The 15,342-nt window shown below is 48.7% G+C and overlaps 2 protein-coding genes across 4 annotated transcripts in view; one reads left to right on the forward strand and one right to left on the reverse strand.

The window, feature by feature from the left end:
• Nucleotides 1-15,342, forward strand: part of LOC118086037 (mast cell protease 2-like) — a 76,587-nt gene that overhangs the window by 11,630 nt on the left and 49,615 nt on the right. The window lies entirely within an intron of this gene.
• LOC118086043 (granzyme B(G,H)-like) lies at nt 2,160-7,345 on the reverse strand. The gene is made up of 5 exons (XM_088673020.1): nt 7,288-7,345; nt 6,509-6,662; nt 5,222-5,354; nt 4,656-4,907; nt 2,160-2,895 (listed from the first exon to the last, which is right to left on the reverse strand). The coding sequence occupies exons 1-5, from the start codon at nt 7,343-7,345 to the stop codon at nt 2,761-2,763; spliced, it is 732 nt and encodes a 243-aa protein (XP_088529146.1). The 3' UTR covers nt 2,160-2,760.

Here is a 15,342-nt window from a genome sequence, read left to right on the forward strand (position 1 = left end):
GATCGTGCTCATGGCCGATAGCTTGGGGTGTCACCAGTTGCACATTGGTCCCGAAGGGCTGAGAACGCTGGTTATCTCCCACTTGGACTACTGCCATGCGCTCTACGTGGGGCTACCTTTGAAAGTGACCCGGAAACTACAACTAATCCAGAATGCAGCAGCTAGACTGGGGACTGGGAATGGCTGCCGAGACCATATAACACCGGGCCTGAAATACCTACATAGGCACCCAGTACATTTCTGAGCAAAATTCAAAGTGTTGATGCTGACCTTGAAAGCCCTAAACTGCCTCGGCCCAGTATACCTGAAGGAGCATCTCCACCCCCATTGTTCTGCCCGGACACTGAGGTCCAGCTCCGAGGGCCTTCTGGCAGTTTCCCTCTCTGTGAGAAGTGAAGCTACAGGGAAACAGGCAGAGGGCCTTATCGGTAGTGGCACCCTCCCTGTGGAAAGCCCTCCCATCAGATGTCAAGGAAATAAACAACTATCTGACTTTTAAGAAGACTTCTGAAGGCAGCCCAGTTTAGGGACGTTTTTAATGTTTTATTGTGTTTTTAATATTCTGTTGGGAGCTGCCCAGAGTGGCTGGGGAGGCCTGGCCAGATGGGCGGGGTTTAATATATTATTATTGTTGTTGTTATTGTTATTATTATTAAGGTTGTGGCGATTGGGGGAAGATACCAGAGGGCCTTTCTCAGTGGGGATCTCTGCTGAGAAACGTAACTGAGAAGTATTAAGCTCTCGGTACTCAGAAGGGTCCCACCTTCGGTCTCTTGGACCCCTTGGTCCAACTCCTACCTCATGGTGTTGTTGGAAAGGTAAAATAGGGGGATAGCGGTGTGTACCAACTTCAACTCCTGCTCCAGCCAAGCAGGCAGGAGAAGTGAAGGCAGAGGGGCAGGCAGTGAAGTTGAAGGAGGGCTGAAGCCCTGGAACCACCAGGCTCTAAGGTGGTGACCCTGCGGGAGAAAGTGGTTGTGCTGGAGGTGGAACTGGGCATCTGCCAAAGCCACGTGGCATGGGAAGTGGCAAGTTGCGCCTCAAAGCCCAGGCCAGAGTCCCTATTTGCGCCTGAGGAAGGTTGGAGGGTATGTCGTCTCCTGAGACACATGGATGCCAGCAAGTCCCAGTGCAAGAAGCCAGCACTGAAACAAGCCAAATCTCTGATTTGGGGAGAGAGTCTTGGGTGCTGGAGCCCAAGTACTACATGCAGAAGAGTGGACGGATTGGTGGGGATCTCTCCATGTTTGACTTGGATCACAAAAAGCTCCTGAACTCAAACCCTCCCCTCTCTACAAGTCCACAACTAGGGAGGGGTGAATGTCTGTGTTGGTTTCTCACCTTCCCACTCTTCAGTTCCATGTGCCAAATATACACATCAGCTTGCAATTAAAAATAATAATACTCATGCAGATGCATTAGCAATTTATTGTGAATTACTCTTGAGATACAGAGTTGCATGAAGGTTTGCCAAACTGGCGCGTCTTTGCAAAGCAATTCCCCCTAAAATAAGGCATTTGGGGCAGGCTCCTTTCACTTCTATGCACACTGATAGACACACATCATTCCAGTATCTGCATTTTTGTGCACTAAACTTGCCTGGAGAGCCAAACTGCAAAATTCAGAGGAAGGTGAATTTGAAAGGATGGCTGTGTTTTAGATCTTATTCTAGAAAGTGTGAATGAGGGAGGTTCAATCTTACATTTGAGATGAATTTAATTTTCCCTCTGTCCCTCTGGTACGTCACCCCAACCATTAGCCTGGAGGAGTTTGGAATGTGAAACGGTAAACTGGTAACTTTTAACCGCCCCCCCCCCTTTAAAATGCATTTTGGTGCCAAGGTCTTTCATATGATTGTCTAGGAATCCTAGAGTTCAGACCAGTGGAAATGCACAGACGAAGTCCCCTTGGGTTGAAATGAAATGCCTCCTTTTGAACAGGGTGTGAAATTCCCACAGTCCTTGCCCTCCGTTGTCCCAGAAGGCAGTTTCCAAATCTATACCAGGCTGAAGAGGGAGGATGGAGTGGAATCATCTGAAGTGAGGTGTGGTTAATCTTTTGGCCATCCATATGTTGATGGATATCAACTCCAATCGCCTGTATTGGCCATGTTTTCTGGGGCTGATGGGAGTTGGAGTCCAACAACATCTGGAAGGTGACAGGTTTGCCTCCCCTGATCCAGAGGACAAGGGGAAGATCTATGGAACTTTGGTCAGTCCAGACATTTGGACAATAGTGGGGGACCTTTGGTCTTCCAAAGTTTGCTGCACTCCCATCAGCTGCAGCAAACATGGCCAATGGCCAGGGATAACGGGAGTTGCGTTTCAGCAGCATCGAGAAGGCCAGAGGTCCCCTTTCCCTGCATTAGAAGAAACCAGGTAGGACAGGAGGAGTCGCTTCAGGGAGTCAGAGGTGTATGGCACTATGAGAGATTGTTCCAGCCGTATGGGGACAGGGAGAGAGAAGGGGCAGAATAGTTCTAAAAGAGAAGCAGTGAAGGTTGGGGGAAGAGGAGTGATGGGGAACACGGTCAGGGAAAGTAGGAGGCAAACGGTTTTCTTGAAGGGGATGGGGAGGGACTGAAGGAACTTGTGGAAACCTAATTGTGCATGAAACACCTGGTACTTTTTGCAGCTGCTGGGGGGGGGGGAGGTCAGTGTGCATGTGGTTGCAGGATTCAAGCCAAACAGCTTATGTAGCAAGCAGAAGCATTGAAAGATAAAAGAAGAACGAGGCTGTCGCTGCTCTTCCTTCTTCTCTTCATTTGGCCATGGTTTCCTTGATCCAAGGAATATACTGGGCGATGCGAGTGTAAACGGCAGGAGGGCAGGGGTTTCTGTAGGAGAGGATTCCATGCGCTACGCCATTGCACACCAAAGGATCCCCCATCTCCCCCTGTGGAAGGAAGGAAACAAAGATGGCAGGTGGGGGAAGATTTGGATCCACCTCAAGGAGGACTTGAACTGCAACAAGCTAGGCAAACCTGCCAATTCCTTTTTCTCTCTGTTTTGGCTCCCCACTTTGGTACATCACTTCATAGTTTTCTCTGAGTCCACACACAAATACATATTTATTGTATTTATAGGCTTCCTTCTCCTGTAAGGAGCTCAAGGTGCTACCCCACCCATCTGGCTGGGTTTCCCCAGCCACTCTGGGCGGCTCCCAACAAAATATTACTGGTAATAAAAAAGCGATGAAACATAAAACATTAAAAAAATCCCTAAAAAGGGCTGCCTTCAGATGTCTTGATAGTTGTTTATTTCCTTGATATCTGACAGGAGGGCGTTCCTCAGGGCGGGTGCCACCACCGAGAAGGCCCTCGGAGCTGGACCTCCGTGTCCGGGCTGGATGATGGGGGTGGAGACACTCCTTCGGGGATACTTTGCTGAGACTGTTTAGGGCTTTAAAGGTCAGCCCCAATACTTTGAATTGTGCTCAGAAATGTACTGGGAGTCAATGTAGGTCTTTCAGGACCGGTGTTATATAACATAGAGGTTTCAGAAGTACAAGTTAGCTGAGATAGCATACCAAGTTTGAACCAGGCCCAGGATTGTATGCCATGCTACTCCTGCTCAGAGTAGACACACTGACATTATTAGAAATGGTGCTGTTCCCAAGGAGAATAAATAGTGGAACTATTGGGAAACACCTGGTTTATGTTTGGATTATAATGATTGGAAAGAATTTGGAATTTTGATTAGAAAGGCAGTAATTGTATAGATGTATAGAATCCTCAGAATTTGAAGCATGGGGAGTCAAAAAAATTATGATTTGGCATAATATTGGGATTAATGGATATGTATTTGTATAATTTGGAATATTTGGTATGATATGATTGGTTTGTAAGTGAAAAATTTAATAAAAAATTATTTGAAAAGAAAAGAAAAGAAATGGTGCTGTTCCCTTCCCAGGGTCTGCCTAAAACCCCAAACAACCTTGGGATAGCTCAGTCAGTAGAGCAGGGGACCCTTAACATCGGGGTTTGGGGTTCCAGCCCCACATTGGGCAAAAAGATTCCTCTATGGCGGGGGAGCGGACCTCCCCAGCCCTCGGGGGTCCCTTCCAACTCTACATTTCTATGATTCTATCATCTGTGATGGGGGGGCATTCAACTCTTGGAGGCTCAGCCCTGAGGCACAGAAATGAAGAGCAGCAATCCCCATTTGCCTAGGGAGCCCCTGGCTTGGTCAGGCCAAGCATAAGTGACTGGCCTCTGCCCACATCCAAAACCCTGACAATGCTGAGCTAATCATTCAAAACCATGAGGACTGGAATCTTTATTTGGTTAAAACCAGAGCTCAGCGGTAGAGCAGTTCCTTGGCATGCAGAATGTCCCAATGGCATCCCCAAGTAGGGCTAAGAATGACTGCTGCTGTTTGCCAGAGTAGGCATTGCTGAGCTATTCCTATGCTTCTCCCTGGGCGAGGGAAGGGAAAGCTAGCTTCCTAGGTTTCTAGTTATTATTAATTTTCCATGCACACACACACACACACACACACACACACACATACATTCTACGTATTTTCCTCCACCTGTTCCCACAGTGGCTTCCTATTTTCCCTTTTCCATGCCGCGGATCCCGTCCAATAACAGGAGAAGGTGCGCCTGCTCCCCTGCCTCTGGTCTTATCGCCTGCTGTTTCTGCTGACTCTTACCTGGATAAATAACTGAGAGCCGTCTTCACGTTTGCCTGCGCAGATCTTTCCATAATCGATCTTGGGATAGAACTTCTGGCACTTGCTTCGGCCGTAGATGCTGGCGTTGGCCTCATAGAGCATAAATTTGCAACCATCCTGATACGGGCTCCAGCCGGCCACACTGCAGGGTGTCCCCTCAGAGAGGTCACGGCTAGATGTTGGCAATGGCAGGGGTTGAATGTTTTTACTCAGACGAACCTTTGAACGCAGCTGGGGAAAGGAGAGGGAGATGAGGCAGAAATGAGCGCCTTAGCATTGCAATAGGAAGCCCTTGAGGGAGCCTGGTAGAATCCTGTTCCTTTAGAATGGGGCACTTGGGGCCAAAAAGCGGAACTGCATTCATAATAATGAGCTCTAATAAATAGTGGTCTGATCATACTAATGACCAAAGAGCTGGATTCAGCTGAATGAGTCCATTATATTTCACACATGGGGATGGAAGGAGACATTTGGCTCCTTCTGCCTTCAGGATCGCTGCCCTCAGGGGTGCTTGCAGAGTGAGAAAAATGCTTGGGGTGAGGTACCTTGAGCAGAAGGATATCATTTGGAAAGGTGTTGTTCTTAGACATAAACTTTGGGTGCCGGTAGACGTGGGCAACGCTATGATATTCTCTGGCAGATTTGGGGTAATGTGCTCCCAGGACAACCTTATCAAAACTGGAAACAAAGCAACAGTCAGGGTCAGAGATCGCAAGAATCAATTCTCTCCCAGTCCCTGTGCAAAAGACCAGCCTCCACCCCATGGCCCTTAATAATAACAAGTTTTTGTTGTTGTTATATGTACCCCACCTATCAGACTGGGTTGCCCTAGGCACTCTGGGAGACTTCCAACAGAATATACAAAAACACAGCAGAACACCAGACATTCAAAACTTCCCTACACAGGGCTGCCTTCAGATGTTTACAGAAGTTCACAACATTATTTCTTTGACATCTGATGGGAGGGCATTCCACAGGGAGGCATCACTACTAAGAAGGCCCTATGCCTGATCCCCTGTAACTTCACTTCTCTCAGTGAGGTAACCTCCAAAAGACCCTCAGAGCTGGACCTCAGTGTCCGGGGCCGGGCTGAACGATAGGGGTGGAGACGCTCCTTCAGGGATACAGGGCCAAGAACATTTAGGGCTTTAGACGCCAGAACCAATTGTGTTCAGAAGCATACTGGAAGCTAATGTAGATATGGTGTTGTATAGTCCTGGCGGCCACTCCCAGTCACCAGTCTAGCTGCCGCATTCTGGATTAGTTGTAGTTTCCGAGTCACCTTCAAAGGTAGCCCCATGAAGAGCGCATTGCAGTAGTCCTAGCAGGAGATGACCAGAGCATGCACCACTCTGGTGAGACAGTCTGCGGGCAAGTAGGGTCTCAGCCAGACTACCAGAAGGAGCGGGTAGACAGCTGCCTAGGCACAGAATTGCCCTATGCCTCCATGGACAGCTGTGAGTCCAAAATGACCCCCAGGCTGCATACCTGGTCCTTTAGATTTTTTAGGAAGTGGTTTAACAACCATTTTCTCTGGGGAGGCTCCCTCACAGAGGGAAGCATTCACCACCCTGCAGAGCCCATTGCCCATCCCTGGCCGGCGTGCTTTTATGAGCCAGGATGGGCAAGGATCAAGGAGATAGGGGGTTGGTTTTACTTGTCCAAGAAACCTGTCCACATCCTGAGAGGTAACAGGTTGAAATGGATCCCATGCACCTTGACTAGACTGAGCAATGACGCTTTCCTGCCCCTGCCCTGCTCCCTTCCAGCAATTAGCTTTACGAGGGATGATCACCACTCCTAAAAAAGAGGGCGGACTTGGGGATACTTACCTTTCGCAGCGCGCAGAAGTCATGACCCACTGTTCTCCCACGAGGAATCCGCCACAGATGTAATTGTTACGGTAATCCAGCAAGGCAGCCATGTAGGGTCTGGAGTGAGGCTTGGCACCTTTCGGGCAAGAACTCTGCCTCCGCAGTGGATCTGCAAGAAGCATACAGTATGCAGAAATAAACTGCAACTCCTGCTGCTGCTTACAAATTCTAGAGCACAATTCAAAGTGTTGGTGCTGACCTTGAAAGCCCTAAACAGCCTTGGCCCAGTATCCCCGAAGGAGCATCTCCACCCCCATCGTTCAGTCCAGACACTGAGATCCAGTGCCGAGGGTGGTTCCCTCCCTGCAAGAAGTGAGCTTACAGGGAATGTTTTTAATGTTTGATGTTTTACTATGATTTCATATATGCCAAATCAAAGGATTGGGGGCAGAAGTTCAGTGTCCCAACCCGGAGACCAAATTTTGGGGATGGAACCTTCAGCCCTTGTGCAATGCAAAGCGGGCTCCCTACCATTGATCTAAGGCAGGCATCCCCAAAATGCGGCCCGCCAGACGTTTTGGCCTACAACTCCCATGATCCCTAGCTAACAGGACCAGTGGTTGGGGAAGATGGGAATTGTAGTCCAAAACATCTGGAGGGCCAAAGTTTGGGGATGCCTGATCTAAGGCATACAAAAGGCATTAACACCCTAAGCATCAGAAATAGAAGGAATGGGGTTGGCAAGGCCACAAAGAGTAGTAGAAATTGGCTCGTGAGTTGGTGGGTTAACTCATCTGTTTGGGCCGAGGAGAAGGACAGGGGCAGCAGCAGAAGAGCCTGGTGGAGTCTCCACATCTTGATGCTTGCCAAGGAGGGAGATGCCTGGCGCTAAACTCTTCAGCCTCTTGACCCCATAGCTTTTATTACATTCACCCTCGGGACCCCACCTTCCCCAAGAATCCACAATCTAGACTTGAGATCTGATAGGCAAATCTCTACATCCCCCACATTGATGGCAATTGGATAGCAAAATGGTTTGTGTGGTTTTGTTTTGTTGGGGCCAGATAAGGAGACTGGGGGAAAGAGAAGCAGAACAAGCCCTTGGGGCATGTCGAAATGCAGAAGCAGTGAAGGTGCTTTGGGGTGGTGGTGCGAAGATTGGGGTGCTGCCTTGCTGTACACAAAGCACTTTCCCCCTCCCCGTAGAAAGGCGTCCTGCAGAATCTAAATCAGGACACGGAAATCCAAGCTGCCTGCTCTTCCCTTTGGAGGTGGGTTGGCAAAGAGGGCTGTTGTCGTCACCTGTGCGGTGGGAAGGGGCACAGTCACCTGGCAGAGAATGTGTGTGTTGCGTACATGAGATTCAACCCGTGATGTTTCCATTCAAAAGGCCTACACTACGTGGTGTCACAAAGCCAAGGTTGCATCTTTGATCCCCGTGTGGGCAGCTGCATTGCAAGGGGTTGGACTAGATGATCTGCAGGGTCCCATCCAACTCTACGGATCTATGATTCTAAGTCATGAGCTTTTGAGCACCTTGAATTGGTCCTGGAAACCCGGGATTGGCAAGGCTGCCCATCTCTTGCTGGGTCTCATGGAAGCTGGAGGAGAACAACATCCGGAGAGTGGAAGGACAAATGGGATGGTGGTGGTCACAATGTCGTGAAGCATTTGCTCGCTTGCCGTGCTTGTAGCGCTTGTGTTGCCCCTTGTGGAATTCAGCAGGGAACAGGATGGGGAGGAAACTGGGATGATTCAGCACAGGTCATCTTCAAGCAGTGCATGGTTTAACTCTGGGATTCAGCCAACATTCAGGGACTTTCCCAGAGGAGTTGAAGGAGGTAGTGGTGCGTCCGCTCTTAAAGAAAACATCTCTAGATCCTTTAGAGCTATCCAATTATCGCCCGGTTTCGAATCGGGTAAGATAATTGAGAGAGTGGTTGCCGAACAGCTTGGTAGGTTTCTGGATGAAACATCGGCTCTAGATCCATTTCAGTCCAGCTTTCGCCCTGGTCATGGGACCGAGACAGCTCTGGTCGCCTTAACAGATGATCTCTGTAGACAGCTGGATCGAGGTGGGTCAGGACTGCTGATTCTTTTAGATCTGTCAGCAGCCTTCGATATGGTCGATCATGAACTTTTAGACCACCGCCTTGCCGACATGGAGATTCAGGGCACAGTCCAACAATGGCTGCGTTCCTTTATCTCAGGTCGGGGACAGAGGGTGGCACTAGGGAGGGAGTTGTCGCCGCAGCACCCCTTGGTGTGTGGAGTCCCGCAAGGCGCAATCCTTTCCCCAATGCTTTTTAATATCTTTATGCGCCCCCTTGCCCAGATTGTCCGGAGTTTTGGGCCGGGTTGTCATCAATATGCTGATGACACCCAGATCTATCTGTTGATGGACGGCTGCCCTGCCTCGGCCCCGGACACACTGACCAGGTGCTTGGAAGCTGTGGCTGGATGGCTACGGGGGAGCCGACTGAAGCTAAATCCTTCAAAGACAGAGGTCCTCTGGCTGGGTCGGGACAACATGGGGTTGGGGGGCCAACTCCCATCTCTTGCAGGGGCTCAATTGGTGCCAGCACCTTCTGTCAAGAGTTTGGGTGTAACCTTTGACGCCTCCCTTTCCATGGAGGCGTAGGTTGCATCCACAGCAAAGGTGGCATTTTTCCATCTCCGCCATATCAAGCAGTTGGTCCCTTACCTCTCTCGCCCTGATCTGGCCACAGTGATCCATGCGACGATCACCTCCAGGCTTGACTATTGTAACTCGCTCTACGCGGGGCTGCCCATAAAGCTGACCCAGAAACTCCAGCGGGTGCAGAATGCCGCGGCGAGGCTCCTTACAGGGTCCCGGCCGCAGGATCACATTCATCCAGTGCTTTACCAGCTGCACTGGCTCCCGGTGGAGTACAGGATCAGGTTTAAGTTGCTGGTTTTGACCTTTAAAGCCCTATGCGGCTTGGGACCCTCGTACCTACGGGACCGCCTCTCCTGGTATGCCCCGCGGAGGACCACAAACAACAATATTCTGGAGATCCCGAGCCATAAGATGGCTAGATTGGCCTCTACTAGAGCCAGGGCCTTTTCAGTACTGGCCCCAACTTGGTGGAACGCTTTTTCCCAGGAGACCAGGGCCCTGCGGGATTTGTCATCTTTCCGCAGAGCCTGCAAGACAGAGCTGTTCCGCCTGGCCTTTGGGTTAGACTCAGCTTGACCCCTGTGTTTTCATCCCTCATGGCTTGGATTTATGGACTACTTGAAATGAGGCTGCACTTTAAATTTTAATACTGTATTTTAATCTGTATTTTAATTAATTGTTTTTATGTTTTATTGTAATTCTGTTGGTGTCAGCCGCCCTGAGCCCGGTTTTTGACTGGGGAGGGCGGGGTATAAATAAATTTTATTATTATTATTATTATTATTATTATTATTATTATTAATATAGGATGGGGGACACCTGGCTTCTTAGCAGTACTTGTGAAAAGGATTTGGAAGTCTTGGTGGACCACAGCTTAACATGAGTCAACAGTGTTACACAGTAGCAAAAAAAGCCAGCGCTATTCTAGGCTGCATAAGGAGAAGTACAGTCATACCTCTCTTCTCGAATGGCTTAGTAGTTGAACAACTTGGAACCCAAATGCTGCAAACCTGGAAGTAAGTGTTCCGCTTTTCAAACTTTTTTCGGAAGCCAAATGTGCTCCGTTTTGAGGGCCACACACCAGTGGTTGTAACCAGCGGTTGTAACTGTCAGGGGCAAGGGAAGAACAGCACACATACCCCCAAGCTCAGAGGTGGCTTGCCCCAATGTTTTGGGTTTTGCCTGATTATTTTCTCTTATGTCGGGGATATCGGAGTATCTGGGGGCCTGGCCATGCAACAGTAGAACTTGTGGACATCTAACAGATTAATGTTGGGAGGCTGGGAGGTGAGTTCCAAAGCTTAACTATGCACTGCTTGAAGATGGCCTGCTTTTGCTCTGTGCTGAATCTTTGCACATTCCACCTCGCCAGTCCCAGTGGGCATCATCCATTGCGGACCATGTCCTTTTCTAACTAAAAGTTCCCGGAATGGAACCTGGGACCTTCTGCATGCAAAGCAGGGGATCTACCACCAAACTCCCCATGTCAAAGATTTTACTGAAGGCTGCTGCCCCTTATGACGGGTGGTGCCGAAATAAGGGAGCCCAACAGTTGGTCAGGCAGAGAGGCAACTCATCCCAGTTTCCTCCTCATCCTGCTCCCTGCTTGAGTTCTGCAAGGGAGCTACAAAAAAACGCAAGAGCTGCAAGCACAGCAAGCGAGCACATGCTTCATGCTGTTATGACCACCATCATCCCATTTGTCAACAGGTTAGGAACCTTAGGGAAATCAGGGAGACCAACAGTGGTGCCATATTCAAGCTCGGGCAGAGAGGCAGCACCTCCCAGTTTCCTCCCCATCCTTCTCCCTGCTGAATTCCAGAAGGGGCAACACAAGTGCTACAAGCACGGCAAGTGAGCAAATGCTTCACACTGTTATGACCGCCATCATCCCATTTGTCAACAGGGTAGGAACCTTAGGCCTTCCAGATGTTGTTCTACTGCAGCTCCCATCAGCCCCAGCAAGGGATGGGCAGCTCTGCTAATTCCGGGTTCACTCTGTTTCTCCTTTCCCCAGTCTCCTTATCTGGCCCCAAGAGAACCAAACTGCACAAATCGTTTTGCTATCTGATTACCATCAATGGATGGGTTGGGTTGGGGTCCGTCACGTGGCTGGAGAGAAAAGATAAATGTGTTGAAATTTGCCTATCGGATCTCAAGTCTAGATTGTGGCTTGCTGGGAAAGGTGGTGCCAAAAAAATGCTATGGGGTCAAGGGGCTGATGAGTTAAGGGCCAGGCATCTCCTTCCTTGGCAAGCATGAAGATGTGGAGATTCTGACAGCCTCTCCTCCTCCTTCTCTTTGGCCCAAACGGATGACCAAAGCAACAACCCACCCATTATCCCTGGCCATTGACCGTTAGCTTTTTCTGCTGCTGCATGACACAGTTGACTCATGTTTAGCTTGTGGTTCACCAAGACCCCTAGATCCTTTTCACACGTACTGCTAGTAAGCCAGATGTCCCCCCCTATATTTGTGCAACTGGTTCTTCCTGTCTAAGTTGTGCCCTCTTGCCTCTGCTGTGCCACTGAGATGGTTTGCCTCAATCTTTTGTGTCTTGTCTGATTATTTACTGTTATGCCGGGGAGTTGAGGGATCTGGGGGCCTGGCCACGCGATGGCATAACTCATGGACATGCGACAAAGATTAACGTTGAGGGACTGGGTATGAGTTCCAGAGCTTAACTATGCACTGCATGAAGAAGGCGTATCTTTGCTCTGTGCTGAATTTTTGCACGTTCTTCCTCGCCAGTCCCAATGGGCATCATCCATTGCTGACCATTTCTAACTAGAGCAATTGAACCTGGAATGTTCTGCATGCGAAGCAGGGGCCCTACCTCCAAACTAACAACTCTCCCCATATTGGAGATTTGGCCTGTTCCACTGGTGGCTGCAGTCCATTGCGACGGGTGGGAGAGAAATCAGGGAGCCCAAGAGTGGTGCCATATCCAAGCTCAGGCAGAGAGGCAGCACATCCCAGTTTCCTCCCCATCTTGCTCCCTGCTGAGTTCCACAAGGGAGCTACAAAAAAGAGCTACAAGCACTGCAAGCGAGCAAATGCTTCACGATGTTATGACCGCCATCATATTTGTCGACAGCTTAAGAACCCTTGGCCCTCCAGATGTTCTACTGCAGTTCCTATCAGCCCCAGTGACGGATAAGCAGCAGCTCTGCTAATTCCAGGTTCAGTCCGTTTCTCCTTTCTTCAGACTCCTTATATGGCCCCAACAGAACCAAACCACACAAACCATTTTGCTATCTGATTGCCATCAATGGGTGGGGTGGGGTGGAGTGGAGTGGGGGTCTGTCACATGGCTGAAGAGAAAAGATAATGATGTTGAGATTTGCCTATCGGATCTCAAGTCTAGATTGTGGCTTCCTGGGGAAGGTGGAGTTCAAAGGGTGGAGGTAGTAAAAGCTACAGGGGTTAAGATGCTGAAGAGTTATTATTATTACTAGTCTCATTCAGCCCATTAAGAAAACGGGCGCTAGAGGTGCGACGGGACTGCGGCCTTCCTTCCCTTTCTGCGCTCGGCCGCGGGGCGCGCCAGGAACGCAATTAAACAAAGCGCTCTCCCGTCGTGTCCCGCGGCCGAGCGCAGAGAGGGAGGGAAGGCCGCGGCCCCGCCGCTCCTCCCACGGGCCAGGTAGGGTTGTCAGGGGGAGGAGGCGGCGGACCAAGATGGCGGCATCGGGCTCTTCCCCCCTCCTTCACATCGTCTATGAATATTGTCAATTACTGTCGAATTCATATCTCTGGGTGTAGACTCTAAACACATGCTGGCTCAACAAAGCCTTTAGCCTTCAGTTTACGCGTCAAACTAGCACTTCCAGCAGCCTTGAGTAAGACTACGCATCATAGCAACTGATAAGCCCTTCTGTGTTCCAGACAGGGCCAGCTCATCCAGCCTTGAGCTGGTCATCCTGTTCCTTTTGCTTTGCACTTTGACACACTTTGGTGCAGAGACACAGAGGCACTGGAAAGCATTTTAGGGGGAAAAGCATCCCAGGAATATGGGGCTAAGCCACACAGTCAGAATTATACAATGCAGGCAATGCAAACTTATAGGATCCGATTTGGCTTAATAATACAATTAGCAAATCCCTCCTCCACAGTCTGAGCTCTAGGATTCCTAGATAATCATATGAAAGACCTTGGCACCAAAATGCATTTAAAGGAGGGGGGGCGGTTAAAAGTTACCAGTTTACCATCTCACATGCCAAACTCCTCCAGGCTGATGGTTGGGGTGACATATCAGAAGGGCAGAGGGGAAATTAAATTCAGCCCAAAGGTAAGACTGAACTTTCTGGAATAAGATCTAAAACACAGTCATCCTTTAAAATTTTCCCTCCTCTGAATTTTGCAGTTTGGCTCTCCAGGCAAGTTTAGTGCACAAAAATGCAGATACTGGAATGGTGTGTGTCTATCACTGTGCATAGCACTGGAGGGTATGCCAGGAAACAGGGAACTGTGTCCACATGTGGTGGGGGTGTAAAATTGTACAATTTTTCTGAGAAAGGGTGTTTAAGGAAATAACAGAAATCACTGGGTTAAAGCTGACCGAAAGTCCAGGGGTAGCATTATTTTCAATTTGCAATGGAATGGATCACAGATGTATTGACAGGTACACAAATTATTATAGCCAGGAAGTGGAAGGGGCAAACAGAATATAAAATGGAAGAATGGTATGAAGAGGCGTGGGATATAGCTGTTAATGATAAATTAACATGTGCCGTTAAGGTAAGGCGGGGGACACGCAGGATAAATTATTTTGAGGATTTATGGAGGGTGTTTGTTGAATTTGTACTGTTAAAACGGAAAGGGGTCAAACCATCACAAGGGGTGTTGAAATTTTGGTGACTCATATCCAGACCCATGCAGCCCCTTAACAGTGTCTTTCACGTTGTTTAACCATGCTGGCATCCTCTCGGCCCTCGTGGCACCTTTCCTGATTTGTGGAACACTCTCCTTCCAAGCTCTCCACTCTCTTGTGTTTCTAAACAACTCCCATGTATTCTTGTGTGATTTAACCCTCCTGACTTTGCCTTCCAGCTTCCTTTTTACCGCCCCCCCCAGCTTTTTAAAATCTTTTCCTCAAGTGTTGGCTATTCTTGGCAACTGTAGGTGTGTCTTTAATTTAATAGCACTATGGTCACTGCTCCCAACTGGTTCAACGATACTGACGTCTTGCACTGCAACATGGGTCCCTCTTAAGAGGAAGTCTCGCCTGAGCCCCCATGAGGCCGCCAGGTGTTTTAGGACACAGTCTTTGGGGCAACTAGACATTTTACCTCTTGGTTATGGCAGGGACACAAATGCAGCCTATTTATGTCAACATAGTTGAAGTCACCCATGCCTACAGCATATCTTCTTTTGGATGCTTTTTCAATTTCATTTTTCATCTGAAGATTTCCCTGAGCTTTGACCTCTCTGAATTAGTATCCTGTGCTCTGGCACTCACAACGTGTTGTTCTCTGCCACCTCCATTTAAATTTCTACCATCTTCATCCCTGGGGAGAGATTCCTTCCATAGTGGGCCCTGCTGAGCTCCTTTAACTTTCCCTGCTCTGGGTGGACAGATGGACAAAGTGTCCACTTTTATGCCTTCCAGTTTCTTTTTCCAATCATAAATTCAGTTATCTACATATCTGTATAAATTTGCAGGGTTCTGGGTTGTTTAAAAGAAAAAAAAGAGAAACTCATGAAAATTCAACAGCATTTTAATGTGAATTTCTTTTGATACACACTTTTGTATGCAGTTGTGTGAAATATTCACATTTATTTTGCGAAGCAATTTGCCCTAAGATAATGCATTTTTGGCATGCTTTTTTTTAAAAAAAACTATTCCAGGCATCAATAGACACACTTTGCCCCCATTAAGTGCATTCCCATAAACATGACTTGGCTAGAAGCCGAAACAGCAAAATCTGGAGAAATGTTAATTTTCAAGGATGACTGTTTTTGGTGTGAACCTTGTTTCAGAAAGTGTGAATGATTGGGGTTCAACTTTCAATGCATCCAGACTAAATGTTAAATGTCTCCTCCATTCCTACAATCTATCGCAACAACCCACAGCCTAGGGGAGTTTTGTCTGTGGAGCTCAGGCAGAGAGTTCCAGGCATATGGGGATATCAAGAGAGAAGGGGCAGAATGGGTTTAAAGGAGAGGAAATGACTTTGGTTCACCTGAGGACAGGAGACCTGGAGGAGCA

Source organism: Zootoca vivipara, chromosome 6 (genome assembly GCF_965207765.1).
Source record: "Zootoca vivipara chromosome 6, rZooViv2.hap1.1, whole genome shotgun sequence".
Taxonomy (NCBI): Eukaryota; Metazoa; Chordata; class Lepidosauria; order Squamata; family Lacertidae; genus Zootoca; species Zootoca vivipara.